This window comes from Eumetopias jubatus, unplaced genomic scaffold (assembly GCF_037043125.1).
Source record: "Eumetopias jubatus isolate StellerSeaLion01/CBP00866 unplaced genomic scaffold, mEumJub1_p1.0 scaffold_7, whole genome shotgun sequence".
Taxonomy (NCBI): Eukaryota; Metazoa; Chordata; class Mammalia; order Carnivora; family Otariidae; genus Eumetopias; species Eumetopias jubatus.
The window spans coordinates 117,506,130-117,521,984 of record NW_028274813.1 but is presented as its reverse complement, the minus strand read 5'-3'; the positions used below and the strand labels follow the sequence as shown (position 1 = coordinate 117,521,984).

At 50.8% G+C, this 15,855-nt stretch overlaps 1 protein-coding gene across 2 annotated transcripts in view; it reads left to right on the top strand.

The window, feature by feature from the left end:
• The first annotated feature begins 1,678 nt into the window (after positions 1–1,678).
• The window catches only part of IREB2 (iron responsive element binding protein 2), a 40,222-nt gene continuing 26,045 nt past the window's right edge, over positions 1,679–15,855 (top strand). The window contains exons 1-2 of one of the 2 annotated variants that reach the window (XM_028093806.2): positions 1,679–1,777; positions 3,202–3,291. In XM_028093806.2, the coding sequence (XP_027949607.1) occupies positions 1,759–1,777; positions 3,202–3,291 (109 nt within the window). In that variant the 5' untranslated portion in view covers positions 1,679–1,758. Of the gene's footprint in view, positions 1,778–3,201; positions 3,292–15,855 lie in introns of those variants that run through there. The other variant, XM_088024916.1, reaches the window with a different exon arrangement.

The following is a 15,855-nucleotide window of genomic DNA, read 5'->3' as shown; positions in this document are numbered from 1 at the left end:
AGAGAGATGATCTGCACCAGTTCCCGTTCTGCTTTGGGACGTTGTAGGACATCATGTTTCTGTATGATGTGGTCATCTTATAACCATGAGGTGATGGGGTCTCTGATGATGTGACTGATTTGCTGCAGCGGCCCCGGAACAGTCTACTATGGATTTTGCCATGGGAGATAATTACAGGTCTGTATTGTTTAAGCCACTGTCCGTTGGGTATTCTTGCATGCAGCTAAAAGCACCTAACTGGAATGTGGGGAATATCGTAAATCAGCAATTACAATCAAGTGTAATAAAAGTGCATTATCTACAATATAGGCTAGGGAAGCATTTCTTTTTTTTAAGATTTTATTTATTTATTTGAGAGAGAGCATGAGCAGGGTAGGAGACAGAGGAAGAAGCTGGGGACTTTGTGGGACTCAATCCCAGGATCCTGGGATCATGACCTGAGCAGAAGGTCAGACGCTTAAGCGACTGAGCCACCCAGGCGCCCTGGGAGGGAAGCATTTCATCAGGTTCCCAAACCAGACTCAGGGTTGGGGAAGGTCAGCGGATATTTCCTGTAGGAAATAATATCTGGACTAAGGACTGAGGACGAGTAGGGTTTAGCCAGAAAGGGCATGACGTTATCACAGTGAGAGAGGTGATTCTGCCTAAAGAGGTTCCCTGGAAAAGGGGAGGAACCGTAGGTGTGAGATAGCAGTCCATGGAGGACTAAGTTGAACCTGTGGGCTTGTTCATCCATTTGAACCGAGTTCAAGTCCTGAGTGAGTCACTTGGTGGCGGTGTACCGCTGGCTAAGTTCCTGAACTGTGTGTGTTCATCAGCGCGAAGATGAAGATTACAAGAGGACTCACGTCCTGGGTCCTTTCTGAGAAGACTGTCGTTCAGACAGGGAGGGCTCAAATCTAGAACGGGGTGGGAACCGGCGGTACGGCTAGAGAGGTGAATAAGGGGGAAACAGATTGGGGTTTGCACGGACAGGTCCTGGGTCAAGGACGATGCGCGGGTTCCTGGCTGGGACAGCCGCCGAGGCACGCACGACGACAGGACTCGTGGGTCTGGCGGGGAGACGCGAGCCCTAAAGCACACACCTATCCGGGCTCGGGAGCTGTAGCCCGGGAAGCAGCAGCTAACCCCGAACGAGGCCAGAGGACCAGGTGGGACGGGCCGGGGCTCGGGGAGCAGGGGCGCAGGGCACAGCCCTGGGGTCTACGGCCACCCCGACGCCGAGCGGCGGGCACAGCCTGAGCAGCCTTCGGGACAGGCAGGAAAAAAGCAGGCCAACAGTCAGGTCGCGGAAGCTGATGGGAGGGGAAGGCCTGGGGACCCGGCTCGGCCCGCGCAGCCACGCGTCCCGGACCCGAGGCGGCTTGGCGCTGGGGGGCCCGCGGGGGCCGGGGGCTGAGGCGCAGCGACGCGGGGAGCCCTCGCTCCGCGGCTGGCCGAGCCGAGCGTCCGAGGGGGCCGGCGCGGGGCCCCCCGGGACTCGTCCCCGCAGCCAGCGCCGGGCGCCCGCGAGCACCGCCTCCCGGGAGCACCGCCCCGCGTCTTTCTTTGTTTCCACGTCCGAAGATCTCGCGACAGTCGGGCGGCAAATCTCGCGAGCGCAGGCCGGCCTGGCGCTGCGGCTCTCGCGGTGTTTGCGCGAGACTGCCCCTAGCCTGCTCCCCCGCCGCCCGCCTGCCTTCCGGCCCTCTCCCCGCCCGGCCTCCCCCGCCTTCCCCCGCGGGCCCCCTCCGCGCAGGGGTACTATGGTCTCCGGCGATGGACGGCCCAGGTGCAGGTCAGTGCCCGCCCCGCGCCGCGCCGCTCGCGCCGCTCGCTCCCCTCGCCGGGGGTAGCTGGGCCGAGGCCCTCGGGCTCGGGCCGCGCTCCCTGGGGCCCCCCGCCGCCCTCGCCCCGGCCCGGGCCTGCGCGGGGCCCGCCGCTGCCCGCGGCCGCTGCTCGGCAGCCCTGGCCGGCCGGGGTCGGGAGGGGCCGCCCGCCGCCCCGCCGCCCCCGTCCGCGGGGTCGGGCAGCGTCTCCTTGCTGGGGTCCCGCGGGCCGCCGCTGGGCCCCGCCGCCCGGCCCCAGCCCCTCTCTCTGCTGCGGTCCCCGGGCCGGGGTCGGGGGCGGTCAAGGCCGGGCTCGAGTCAGCCGGCTCCGGACTGTGCGCTGCGGCGCTGGCTCTCCCCGCCCCCCCCCCCCCGCCCCCTGCCTCTCCTGCTCCCCTGCTCCCCTGCCCTTCCTCTTCCCCCTCTGCTCCCCTGCCCCCTGCCTCTCCTGCCCCTGCTGCCCTCCCCCGTGCCCTTCCGCCCCCTGCTCCTCTGTCCGCCTATCCCCCCTTTCCCCCACCCCCAACAAGAGAGGGAACACTCATGCTCTCTGAGGCGGCCGTGCTGCCTTCTCCCCTGGGCTCAGGGGGCTGCCCTCACGGAGGGTCCTGCCCACGCACAGCGATGAGTCTGCACAAAAGACCTGACCTGAAGACTCTTCCCCCCCCCCCCCCCCCCGCCCCGGACGTTGGGAGCTGGGGAGCGCTCCAGTGAGACCCCCAGGTTCATGTGCAAAACCAGAAAGACTTGTTCCCTTGGCAAGAATCTGCTAATTTACCCAGATAAATTTGTTCATTTCTGCCTTCAGTCTAAGACCTAGTAGTCTTCCTGCTAAGTTTTGTGTTTTGGTGTGGTTTTGCTTTTGTCCATGTTGTTGAATGCTCTGTAAAAATTTGTCTTTCGATTATTTTTTAAAAAATCAATCCTTCTGACAGTTGTCAGGTTCTCAGATTGTTCTGTCTGTACTTAGCATTTTTCAGTACTTCAGTACTTCCTAAAAGGCCTGTACATCATTTAAATCGTTCTTGTTTCTCCTTCCCGGGTATTCTTTGTTACCACATTTCAGGAGTTAATTATCTTACCTGTTTTTATTTGACAAGAGTCATGATTTGAGCTGTGTTGGTCCAATACAGTGGACCCTGGCCATGTGTGATTATTTAATTTTAAATTAATAAAAGTTAAATTTTAAAATTCAGTTCCTCCCTGGTTATAGCCACATTTCAAGTGCTCAGTAGCCACATGTGGCCAATGGCGGTCTTACTAGACCTCACAAATAGAGAACATTTGCACCATGGCAGAAAATTCTCTTGGACAAAGTGGATTTCCAGTTATTTTCATTTTAAATTAAGGTACTTTGTAGCTGTGTTTAATGAAAGTATAATTTTTTTTTCAGGATACGCCTTTGAGTACCTTATTGAAACATTGAATGACAGTTCGCATAAGAAGTTCTTCAATGTACCTAGACTTGGAGGCACCAAGTATGGTAATGTTGCTTAAATTTTGGGGGGTTTGTTTAGTTTGTAGTAATAAGAATGCATTTATTAATTTGAGCTGAAGAAATAATTGACTCCCACCGTGTTGTAACAGGCAAACCTACACATAACCTCTTAACATTTTAAAAACTCCTCTTGGGACAAGTTTTGTTTGAGGAGGATGCAAGTCCATACTTAAACTTCTCATTTACAAATGTAAGTTAATTTAAGAATGATTTTTTTTCCTGCGGAGAAACTAAGGCAATTTAAAAACAACAAAAAAGCCTGACTGGTGATATTCTACACCTATTATATGCATGCTTTAATTTTTCAAGTGAACAGTGCCCACGATTCTTTATCTGTCATACCTGTATAGGAATCGTCAGCAGACCCCCTGATTTGAGTGGTGCTCCAGTACTGGGCATGGTTTAGCCGGGCCTGTGCGCCAACGCTTTCAGCAGACCTTTGCAGGTACCTGATTGGGGCCAAACCTTTCCCTGAGATCTCAGAAGAGAGAACTTGGCTCAACCCTAGGGAACTGGATGGAAGTCTTGACTTTGACAGTGGAGCACCTGAACCAGCCAATGAAGGGAAGACCTGTTTGGAAGAGTGGTTTTTGTTTGTTTGTGTGGATTTCCTGGGAAAACTAGTGGGAAAGATAAATGCCAAGTCTATTGCAGTGAATTTTATTTTATTTTATTTTATTATTTTATTTTTTTTAAATTTTATTTATTTATTTTACAGAGGGAGACACAGTGAGAGAAGGAACACAAGCAGGGGGAGTGGGAGAGGGAGAAGCAGGCTCCCCACTGAGCAGGGAGCCTGATGTGGGGCTCGATCCCAGGACCCTGGGATCATGACCTGAGTCGAAGGCAGACACTTAATGATGGAGCCACCCAGGCACGCCTATTGCAGTAAATTTTAGAGAGAGCTTTTAATCTTGTACTCTTTTAAGAAGATTGCTTTTGTGATTTTTCTGTAGATTTTGATGTATTTAAATATTGTAGCCTGCCACTAGCAGTTTTTGTTATATATCATGAGAAAATTTCAATATTTTGGAGAAGAAACCTGTCTTAGAATTAGGCTGCCCTTAAAAATAAGAGGTTCACCAAAGTGAGAGCAGTTTTCTTTACCTTCCGTGTTTAGGTGCCATTATTTGTATTGAGAGAGATTGGTGGTTTTCCTAAGTGCCACGTATCTTTAATTCACATTTATTTTATTCTTTCACCAATGATGAGTTCGCATTAGTTTTGAAAACGGAACATCTAAATTGCTTATACATAAGAAAGATTTTTTATTTCACTTCTAATATTTAGTGATTCTGGCCTAGAAGATTTTTAATCCATATTTTATAGCTTAATAAATAATAAAAGAACATATGTGAGGATATTTTAAAAATTGGGCCTAAGTTCTTTCTGTGGATGATTTGTGGAAATATGCCCACTTGAGATGGCCTATATTTCCGAAATGGGGAAAATTAGTAGAAAACTTTCAAAAATAATTAAAGTGCATTGAAAGAGAATGGTTCATGATGTAAAAGCTAAATTTTCTCTGGAAAATAAGTTTTCATGGGCATCTAGAGATAACTGAGTTTCAGAGTATCCAGGTTTTTATAACCATGGTAAATACAGTAATAACACACCTGTAAATATAAATGCTTTCAAAACAGAAATTTGGTTTTTATTTCCATGGGATTAAAGCCCTGTTTTATTCATGGAGTGGTTATTATGAAAGGCTTATTAATAATTACTAGAGCAATTTCTTAGTAATTACTTGGAATAAAATTTGAAAGAAGAATTGACTTGGAGAGAGAGGAGTAACTTGAGTAGCAGGTTGTTTTGCTTGTTTATCATCAGAACAGAACGTGTGTGTGCCCTTTTGGGGAACCCAGATTGAGTGGCCCTGCGGACCTGTGCTCAGGGGGGCATTGCTTAGGCAGTCACTGGGGTTCGGGGCCAGTGCCGGCTGGCTGGAGAGCCAGCTGTGGTGAGCTCCCTGCTAGTGGAGGGGAGTGTGCTCCGTCCTCTCCTGTCCTGGGGAGGAAAGACGGGGTGAACTCCTGTCAGCCCCCTGCTCACCTGTCAGGAATGCCTGCAGCATGGGGAACTGAAAACCTTCTGTACAATGACTTTAACGAATGGAGGTTTATCTTTCTCACGAGCAGGAATCCAGACTTGGCAGACTGGGGCTGACCAGCGTCAGCAAGGACCCCGGAGCCAGACTTCTTGTTTTCAGTTTTGCTTTCATTCTTTTGGTGGCAAGGGCTGCTTCACTTCACCTCCAGGCACTGCCCGTGTTCTAGGCCGCTGGAAGGGCAACAGGGGGAGAAGAGCCGCTGCATGGGCCTGCATGTCCCTGGCCGCTCTCCACTTCCAGGAGGCCGGAGGACAGAGGGAGTAGCCTTCTGGCGTTTATGGGGGACAGCGCAGGGAGAACCAGCCTGGATTCCTCCTTCCCTGCATACCTCCCCTTCCTCAGTCTGTCTTTCCATGGGGCACAATACAAATCATTTGATTTCTGCTCTTTTACTGCCATTTTATCTTTTTGCTTCCCAGGCTTACACTCACAGGATCTTTACGGAAGTGGACACATTGTGCACTTCGATTCCATTTTGGTCTTATATAATTTCACTTACAGCAAATCGCCTTTTTAGGGATCTGGAGCTGCCCATGTGGCCCTCAAGTGCACTGACGGTGATGACGGAGATGTCGAGTAACTGTTACCGTGAAAATAGACCTGTTTCTGAGGGGGAGAAATCACTGCTCCCAGAGAGTCAGAGGCTGCTTTCTGAAGGAGCAAGGACTTAAGCTGCTGGTGAGCAGAGGGCTCACAGAGGACAGTCCATGCTCAGGGAGTTAGGGGCAGGGCAGACCTTGTATAGGCAGAAGGGAAGGTGTGGAGGGCAGGACGTGGGAGGGCTGGCTGTCATGAAGCCTGTTGTGGAGACTAGCTGTCCCTGAGCAGCGGGGCTGCTGCTGTCCTTCAGCTCAGCCCAGCCACTCGTCTGCCTCCCTGACCTGCAGTGAAGCCAAGACTGGGTTTTCCAAATCCTAATTTGCAGCCTCTGAAAAAGTCTGTTTTTAGGAGTGTTTTTATCATTTATAAGAAATTAGATTGGGGTTGGGAATCACAGAAAGACCACAGTACAGGCAGAAACAGTCTCATTGTTGATGTGTAGGTACAACTCGAAGTAGATGTGCTGCTTTGAACAGAAACGCGGTGTGTGTTGGTTTGTAACCTTTTGTTTACTTGCTATCTCGTGAACATCTTTCCATGTCCTGGAATACTAGTCCCCGTGCTGATTCTGCTTGGTGTCTGAGTCAGGGAGCGGGAGTTCTCAGCAGCCTCGTGAACATCTTTCCATGTCCTGGAATACTAGTCCCCGTGCTGCTTCTGCTCGGTGTCTGAGTCAGGGAGCGGGAGTTCAGGTAGCAGGGGATGCGCGACTTCGCGGCAGCCTCTGACGGCCGCACAGGACGGCCCGTGTGGGTGCACCACGGCTTAGCAGCTCTGAGTGTGGAGGTCGTCACCGGCTCGTCCCTGTTGACACGCAGCTGTTCTGTATGTGTCACATCTCCGTTTTGATGTGAGCTTGTCATTCTATAGCATTCCCTCCACCCTTGTCAACGTTTTTCTTTTCTACTTTTACTGTATACTGTGTGCTCAGTCTTCACCCTTGACATAAGGAACAGAAACTCAAGGAAAGATGTGGCAGTTTGCAGACGTCCGAAGACGCAGGCGGAAAGCACAGTGCTCACGGGGACCAGGATTTCTGAGCCAGGGACTGTTTCTTTTGTCACTTGAAGGCTGCCTGGTCTCTTCATCCCTGTTTCCATTTGCCGTCTACCCTCTAGTCATCTGTCTCTCCAGGCCCACTTACTCGTTTTGTGGAATGCCCAGGGTAGCCACTGTTGGCCATGAGGTTGTGATTGTCTTACCAGCCAGTTAAGACTGGTTGTCCCCATAGCTGACTTTTTTGCCTCTTGCTTTGGCCTAGTTTGACTGGGCTTGTCACGTGTCTGTTGCTGGGGCAGTTACCTTGCTAGAAGGAACCCAAGTCCCTCTTTTCTAATCGTGTCCTGCGTTGGACTCTGGAATGGGCTGTGTGTCAGGTTAGCAATGAAATAGTTCGTTTGTAGAGTCGACACACAGTGCACACCTTTCCAAGGATTACTTTTACCTAATATGATTGTACTGTTCCAGGTACAACCATGGAGTCACCAACCCTCCACATTTGTCCAAGGTTCTGTTGATTTTATCTCTGCTATTGTTGACGTTTTCTGTTCTAGATTTAGCCCTTTGGGTGGCCAAGAAGAGACACCTGCTACCTCAAGTGAAGAAAGGTTTATTGTCATGATACCGAGCTCCCAGGCCAATGAAATGTGGCTGTATCTCCAAAAAAATGGGCCAGAATTGAGGAAGCTCTGTATTTTCTCTCTCAAGGCTTCAGATTTTCTGTGCCCTCTACTGCACTGCAGCCCAGCCTCCTGCCTGCTGACTTTACGTGGGGCCCCAAATGGCAGCCTCGGCCCCTCACTTATCTCTGAACACCTTTCTGGTTCAGTCTGTGTCCTGATTGCAAGTTCCTGGGAGAGGAATGTAATTGTCCTTGTGTATTTTCCCTCCTGAGGCTGTTGGCCACTGACCCCTGCCCAGGATTGGCTGTGGCTTCCACGCGGTAGCCAGGGAGGTAAATGGGACACAGAGGACTGCCTGTTCCATGGGTGGCTGTTTGCACAGGCCCCACAGGGTGCATCTGCTGGGTTAGCAGCTGCTGCTAGATTACATGCTCACCAGGAGTGAATGGGAAGAGTGGGTGTTTCTCCACTTTCATCAGTAATAGGTACGATTTTTCTTATTTTCTCCGTGTTTGTCAGTGAGTGGGGGAAAACATCTGAAAGAAGTTTTCTCTTTTTTGCTTTCTTAGATTATTCGTGGCAGTATATATATATATTTTTAAATTAAAAAAAACAGGTCAGTTCTTTATTTTGAAGAGGGCCAGATAACGCGTGTAGCACGCACAGTGGTTGTGTTACAGGAAAGGAGCTCAGACTTAGGGGACCCAGATTTTTCATAATGGACAGTAGGCATACCTGCCTTTTGCTCCAGAAGGAGACGCTATCAGTATCTTCAAGGCCATTCACTGTATTAACTTTGTTTAAAGAATGTCCTGGAACAAAGGCAGTTACTGCCCATGCTTGCAAGTCATGCTGAACTGTGAGGTGGGAGATGGGGACACGGCCTTCCTGCAGCCCGTTAGAAGTGGAGGGGGGAGCTGGGAGGAAAGAGTTTGACGAGGGACGGAATGATTAGCTGTCTTGAATATTGCTGAGGGACATTGTTTCTTTGGTGTTTAAGGATAGAAATCAGATTAGTGTGGAAACAGTGAATGGAAGTATAGAAAAATGGACATCGGGAATATAGTGATTCTCAAAAAACCTTGTTGAGAGTTTGAAGAAAAAAGCCCGTGGCAGCTGCGTGCGCTACATTGAGAGACAGGCGCAGCTCTGTGCGCTACACTGAGAAGCCCGTGGCAGCACTACAGTGAGAGACAGGCCCGTGGCAGCTGCGTGTGCTACACTGAGAGGCCGGCCCGTGGCAGCTGCGTGCGCTACAGTGAGAAACAGGCCCGTGGCAGCTGCGTGCGCTACACCGAGAGACCTGTGGCAGCTGCGTGCGCTACACTGAGAGGCCGGCCCGTGGCAGCTGCGTGTGCTACAGTGAGAAACAGGCCCGTGGCAGCTGCGTGCGCTACACCGAGAGACCTGTGGCAGCTGCGTGCGCTACACTGAGAGGCCGGCCCGTGGCAGCTGCGTGCGCTACACCGAGAGACCTGTGGCAGCTGCGTACACTACACCGAGAGGCCGGCCCGTGGCAGCTGCGTGCGCTACACTGAGAGACCTGTGGCAGCTGCGTGCGCTACACTGAGAGGCCGGCCCGTGGCAGCTGCGTGCGCTACACCGAGAGACCTGTGGCAGCTGCGTACACTACACCGAGAGGCCGGCCCGTGGCAGCTGCGTACACTACACTGAGAGGCCGGCCCGTGGCAGCTGTGTGCGCTACACTGAGAGGCCCGTGGCAGCTGCGTGCGCTACAGAGAGGCCGGCCCGTGGCAGCTGCGTGCGCTACACCGAGAGACCTGTGGCAGCTGCGTACACTACACCGAGAGGCCGGCCCGTGGCAGCTGCGTACACTACACTGAGAGGCCGGCCCGTGGCAGCTGTGTGCGCTACACTGAGAGGCCCGTGGCAGCTGCGTGCGCTACAGAGAGGCCGGCCCGTGGCAGCTGCGTGCGCTACACTGAGAGGCCGGCCCGTGGCAGCTGCGTGCATTTCCCTGGGGCTAGAGGCCGTTGAATGGGAAGAGTCCGGTTGCGGGCTGCATTGCAGATGCGGGAGAGAGGATGATGGATGACTCAGGGGCCTGCCGTGTGCCAGCAGGAGTGGGATGCAGAGCCCCTCCCGAGAGGCGGGCACTTAGTGGGTTCACGGCTGCCTCCTCAGATGGGGAGGGAGTAGCCCCAGGGCGGCTGGGTGCATGGGTGCAGCCGGAGGAGGGGGAGGTGGGAGGTGGGAGGTGGGAGGTAGGGCTGGGTCCCGCAGGAGGAAGGTGGACGTGGGGCGTGAAGGGGAGCAGGTGCAGCTGACGCCGTGGTCATGGGTTCATGCCGGTCCCGGGGTCTCTGGTTGTTGAGGGTTTCTTTTATCCCCCCTCCACATGTCACCACCATTAAAACCCCCGTGAACTCTTTCACTCCCACGAGAATGGGTAGTACATAGGAAATAGACTAAGAACCTTCATACTCTGCTGGGGGGGACATAGAATTGTGCAGCCACTTTGGAAAACTGGCAGTTCTTAAAACTTTAAATACAAATTTACCATATGACCCAGCAATTCCATTCTGAGGAATCTACCCGAGAGAAATAAAAACACTTATCCACACAAAGATCTGCAGATGAGTGATCTGGACAGCATTACTCCTTCAGTGGGTGAGTGGATGGGCAGAATGTGGTAGGTCTACACCATGGAATAGTCTTCAGCACGAATAGGGCTTGAGTCCGGCTACAGACCACAGCATGGACACACTCGGGAGGGTGCTCAGTGAAAGCAGCCAGACGCGGTGAGGGACCTTGTGCGATTGCGTTTGCACAAAATAAGCCAGAGACGACAGAGCTGTCGAGACCCAGTAGCCAAGTGGTTTCCTGTGGTGGGAGAGGGCAGGGAGGGGCTGATTGCAGGTGAGCGGGAGAGACCTGGCAGATTGTGGTGCTGACAGCACAGCTTGGGGAGGGAGACTTTCATGAGGGGCAGAATACGCCATGATAGCATTATTTTTAAAACAAAGTTTTTAAGCAGGAAAAGTGACGTGGGGTTCACCGCCTGACACAGGTGGGCGTACTGATGGACTGAGAATGAAGGAACGGGGGGGAGTGCAGGTCTGGGGAGCGAGAGGTCTAACCACCCGGAACCTAAACGGTGGAACCGAGGGAGCAGGCCGACGGGCGGTGCTCTGGGGGTCAGGTGTGCGGACTCGCAGCATGGTTTGGTTGGAGCAGGAGAGTGCGCGTGGGGGTGGGACAGTCGGACAGGGAAGAAGGAGCGATGAGGGCCGGTTCTGTGCTGGGGGAGGGACACTGGAGTGTCTGCCGTCCTTGCTGGTTATGGCTCTGGGGTATCGCCTCTGGAGTCACCTCGGGTTAAGTACCGTTGTGGGGGGAGCACCTCGACATCTACTCCCCAGCAGGTCCGAAATAAGTAACTGCAGGTGTTACCGTTAGAATAGTTGAGAAAGACGGGCGCCTTGGTGGCTCCGAGGTCGTGATCCCAGGGTTCTGGGATCGAGCTCCGCAGGGGGAGAGAGCGCATGCACGCACATAAGCATCGGGGAGAGGCAGCCCCCCCCCCACTGAGCAGGGAGCCCCACGCTCCGTTGGCACACAGGCCCTGGTGTTACCCCCATGAGCGTCCCTGCGACGTGCTGTTGGCTTGCCCCAGAGTGAATGGTCCACGAGAGGGAGGCTGGTGCTGGGAGACTTCACGCCATGGCCTTTGGAGCCCCGTGCTATTGCCTCCGCCATGCTCTGTTGGTCACACGACAGCCCTGTGGAAGGTGGTGTGACGGCGAATGCCAGCAGGGGAAGGTGATCGTATTGTCTGGAGGCCACCGGGCACAGAACGTTTCAGGGACGGCTGGTGTGCCTCTGTGTCGCTCCTTGTAGGCGGCTGGGCGTTACGACAGGCTTAGGCACATTTGCAAGTTAGTGCTTCTTAACGACAACTGTCCAGTTAACAGTGACATTTTGTTCTTAGAGCATGCTTATTTGATAGTTGCTTTTAAATTTAATACTGAATGGGCGCCTGGGTGGCTCAGTTGGTTAAGCGACTGCCTTCGGCTCAGGTCATGATCCTGGAGTCCCGGGATCGAGTCCCGCATAGGGCTCCCTGCTCGGCGGGGAGTCTGCTTCTCCCTCTGACCCTTCCCCCTCTCATGTGCTCTCTCTCTCTCATTGTTTCTCAAATAAATAAATAAAATCTTAAAAAATATATAAATTTAATACTGAATTTTCAAGTCTTAGAATTAAAAACCCAGTAAGACCACTGAGATAATAACCAAAACAGTAGCCCCTTGCCCTACCCTGAATTTCTACTCTGCAGAGAATACCATTTCTGATACTCTTGGCTGTTTCTTACGGTACCTTCCTCTATGTTACTAAAAAGCCTAGCTTATACGCCTGTGTTTTGATTTTCAGTTATAGACTTCTAACTTTCTACTGTGGAAAATAAGAGGTTGGCAATTTTCTACATATATCCCAGGTGCCTTTCCTTAGTTATCAAGCCAGCATTCCATGTTTATATTTTGATGGCCCTAAATGTTCCCAGCCAGTCCGTGTAGTAAATGACGATTGCATCTTGTTTCTCTTACAACTTTGTGTTTTTTCCTTGAAGTAATGATTGTCTTTTTCTGTTTGCTAAGTTTGCTGTGTCTTTATCAGTAATTCCTCTCCAAATTCTCTAGAAGAACTAACTCCCGGTAGAATCAGGTAGTCTGGCAGTTCATTTTTCCCTCTTCTGTTGACAGCGTCTCACCTGGACTTCCTCGCCTGCCGCACGGGGGACCCCACTGTGTCCTAGCCTGTGTGCTGTTCTGCTCTCCACTTCTTCCCATAGCGTCCGTCCCAGGAAGCACAGTGTTGGAGGCCTTGCGTGATTGACGCGCGGCTGCCCACGGACAGAGCTCTCTGGGCTGGAAATGATTTTCCCTTGGTGTTTCGAAGGCCTTGTTCCGTGGCCTCTTAGCCCCTCACCCAGCCCTCGAGCAGCCCAGGCTGCCCTGCGTCCCCGTCTTCGCCTTCGGTTGCCCCTCTTCCATGTGGGCAACGGTCATCCATGCACTGTTGGCCAAAATCTTTTGAGTTGTGCTTCTCTTTGTTCCTGTGGGTTTGTGACTTTATTTCTTTACTATTCTCTTAGTGGGTTTCAAAAGTGAATGGACATAATTGCTGGAGTTTGCCATATTTTATTAGAAATTGAGTAAATGCTTTCTGTGAAGATCTTTAAACAAAAAGTATTCCTGATATTGTTTTTCCAGGACAGTTAACCACATAGAAAACTGGTCTGTGTATTTGCTTCTGTGATGTTTTCCTCCTCATTATTTCCAAGTGTTCTATCAAAAAATCTCTCCCCTGCAGTTCCCCTTGCTTTGGAGGACTTTGTTGTGTTTCTCATTGAGGTAGGATGACAACTCATGTGTGTTTGTGGGTTTTATGAGTATTGGGTACTCACTCCGTTAGGTGGCTGGTGTGCCTGTTTTAGGCAAGAACACGAATCAGCTTGAGTCCGTCTGTCAAGGTCAGACCTGTAGTAAATGGCAAATACAGGCGTTCAGTCCAGTGTTTCTGGTTATGTAGTCCTTTGTCTCCACACTTAAAACCTCATTCATCTTTAACTTGTGTGAGTTAAAATTTCAGTCCTAAAAGTAGGGACAAAATCATAACCCACTTTGTATTTGTCCGCCAGTTAACGACATTTGCTAACCTTTTGTTTAAAATACTCCACCATCTCTGGGGGCGCAGTCCGTGGGCGTCTGCCTCCCGCTCAGGTCATGGTTCCAGGGTCCTGGGATTGAGTCCTGCATCGGGCTCCCTGCTCAGTGGGGAGCCTGCTTCTCCCTCTCCCTCTGCCTGCCTGCTTGTGATCTGTCAGATAAATAAATAAAACGTTTAAAATAAAATAAAACATTTCACCATCTCCGTAACCTATAAATACACTTTAGCATACAGCACTGATGTGTGAAAGGACTTCCCAAAGTAATACTTTCAGTGCCTTTATTATATCTAATAAAATTAACAGTAATTTCTTCCTGTGATCTAGAACCCGGTGCATATTCAGATTTCCCGTGTCTCAGGCAGGTTCGCACGGAGCACTTGGTTGCTGCACCTCGTAAGTCCCTGGCGGTCTGTCAGGCTCGCCCTCTCTCCGTGTTCCGTGCCATTTGGGTGTGGGGGCAGCCATGTGTGTTGGTCCGGTCGCTCCTTCACAGGGTCCCCTTTCTGCTGCGCTGCCCCTGTTTGCTGTCGGTGGGAGGTGGGGTTGGCTGTCTGGACGTGCGGACGTTTGCAAGAACCCTGGTGGTGGGGCTTGGATCTTTGCTTTCCTCAGAGCAGACAGTGTCTCTCCTGTCCCGCATTTGGAGGTGCTGGTGGTTGTCGTTGGTGCCCGCGGGCTCCATCCGTTCCAAGTTCTGTGACCATGTCTCACCGAATATTCCAGCGCTGTCCAGGGGCTGCACGTGGGAGATGCTGCGAATGACACCCTCCCCTTCTGTGTTATTAGCTCCCACTCCTCTGTGAGGAGCTTGCTCTTGGCTATTTGGTTCCTTGAATGAGGAAGGACGAGATCGATGATTGATCGTTTCCCCCGATGTGAGTTTTCAGGGTCATGAGTTGCTCTAGGAACTTGCATGGCATCGATGAAGGGTTTTTTAAAGAGTCCTTATGAACAAGGGCTGTTTTTGTGTTTGATGCATGTCAGTGAATTGGATGCTCACACTGACCCACCAGCGTTCCCTGCAGCTTCTGACACAGGATGTCCTGGGCCTATTTCTACCCTTTCCCAGACGTGGGAGGAACTCTGGGGGGAACGCGGGTGCTCTCCTCCTAGTGGGAAAATAGTAGTTAGCGAAACAGCAGGCCGAGAGGCTGGGGGGCCCTGGTGGATTGTCACTGGGGCATTTTCACTCAACAGAGCTGGAAACACTTATTGTTTAGAAAGAGAGAAACAAACTGAGTTTGTACTTAGGATTCCAATTGAAATGGAAGTTTTTTTTTTTTTTAAGTTAGCCACTCTGATTTTATACTTCTGTGTCATTACTCTTAAAAATCCTGGTTTCCAGCCACAGGAACACAAGTGCTTTTTGCCTCCTCTCGTCACACGTGGGACTTCAAGCTGCACCCTCTGTACTACTAATACCTGAACATACTTTGTTTTCTTTGTGGATCTTTTTGTCCTTTTTACACATCCTGCCAGGGAGATGCAGCCAAAATGTTGTGGGAATAGATACTAACTCTTCAGTTTGTCCTTTCATTGTTCTTTCTTGGGGTTGGGGGGGAGTATATGTTAATTTTATTTAATATATATATATATATTTTTTAAGATTTTATTTATTTATTTGACAGAGAGAGACAGTGAGAGCAGGAACACAAGCAGGGGGAGTGGGAGAGGGAGAAGCAGGCTTCCTGCTGAGCAGGGAGCCCGATGTGGGACTCGATCCCAGGACCCTGGGATCATGACCTGAGCCGAAGGCAGACGCTTAACGACTGAGCCACCCAGGCGCCCTTTATTTAATATATTTTTATACTTTGAAAATATTTAGTAATATTTTAAAGTACATATTTAATTTATCCTTTAAAATTTTGTATTTGTTATGCAGTAATTTGTATTCTTACACCTTTTTTAATGCCTTTTCTTACTGAAATGGTGGGGTGCTGTAAGCATGGTTTTGCACTGCGTTTTCTCGGAATGGTACGTTCTGGAGATCACTCCTTATCGACATGCAGACATCTTCATCCCTTTAGACAGCTGCATAGTGGGCCGCTGTGTGGGCTGCCGGGAGTCTGCAGCCAGCCCCATGCTGAGTCAGTCTTAAATCTGGTGTGAGACTTGAGTATGATTGAAAACTTAACGGTGTTGGGGTCTGTGTCTCTCTGATACACTTAAACGAGGACTCAAGGGTGAGTGACAATTAGCATGAACTGAATTTGACTCATGTAAGCACCCTGATTTAAACTTAACCACTTTTGATGGAAATCTTTAAAATTTATTACAGATTTCTGTACAGTTTAGGGATGTTTTCATTATTATATTTAATTCCCATTTTCTGTGTCTTCCTGAATGTTAAGTATTGGTCAGTCTCATGTGCCCATTTCAGAAATGTGCAGCTCTTTCAAGAATGTTTAATCTCTGCTTTTTCAGCACCTTGGCTGACATATGGGAAAGTCAGATTGATAGTAAGCTTGATATTAACATAAACGGTGTTTTCCTCCGTGTTTACTGAGACTGAGAAAACAGTGCAGCCC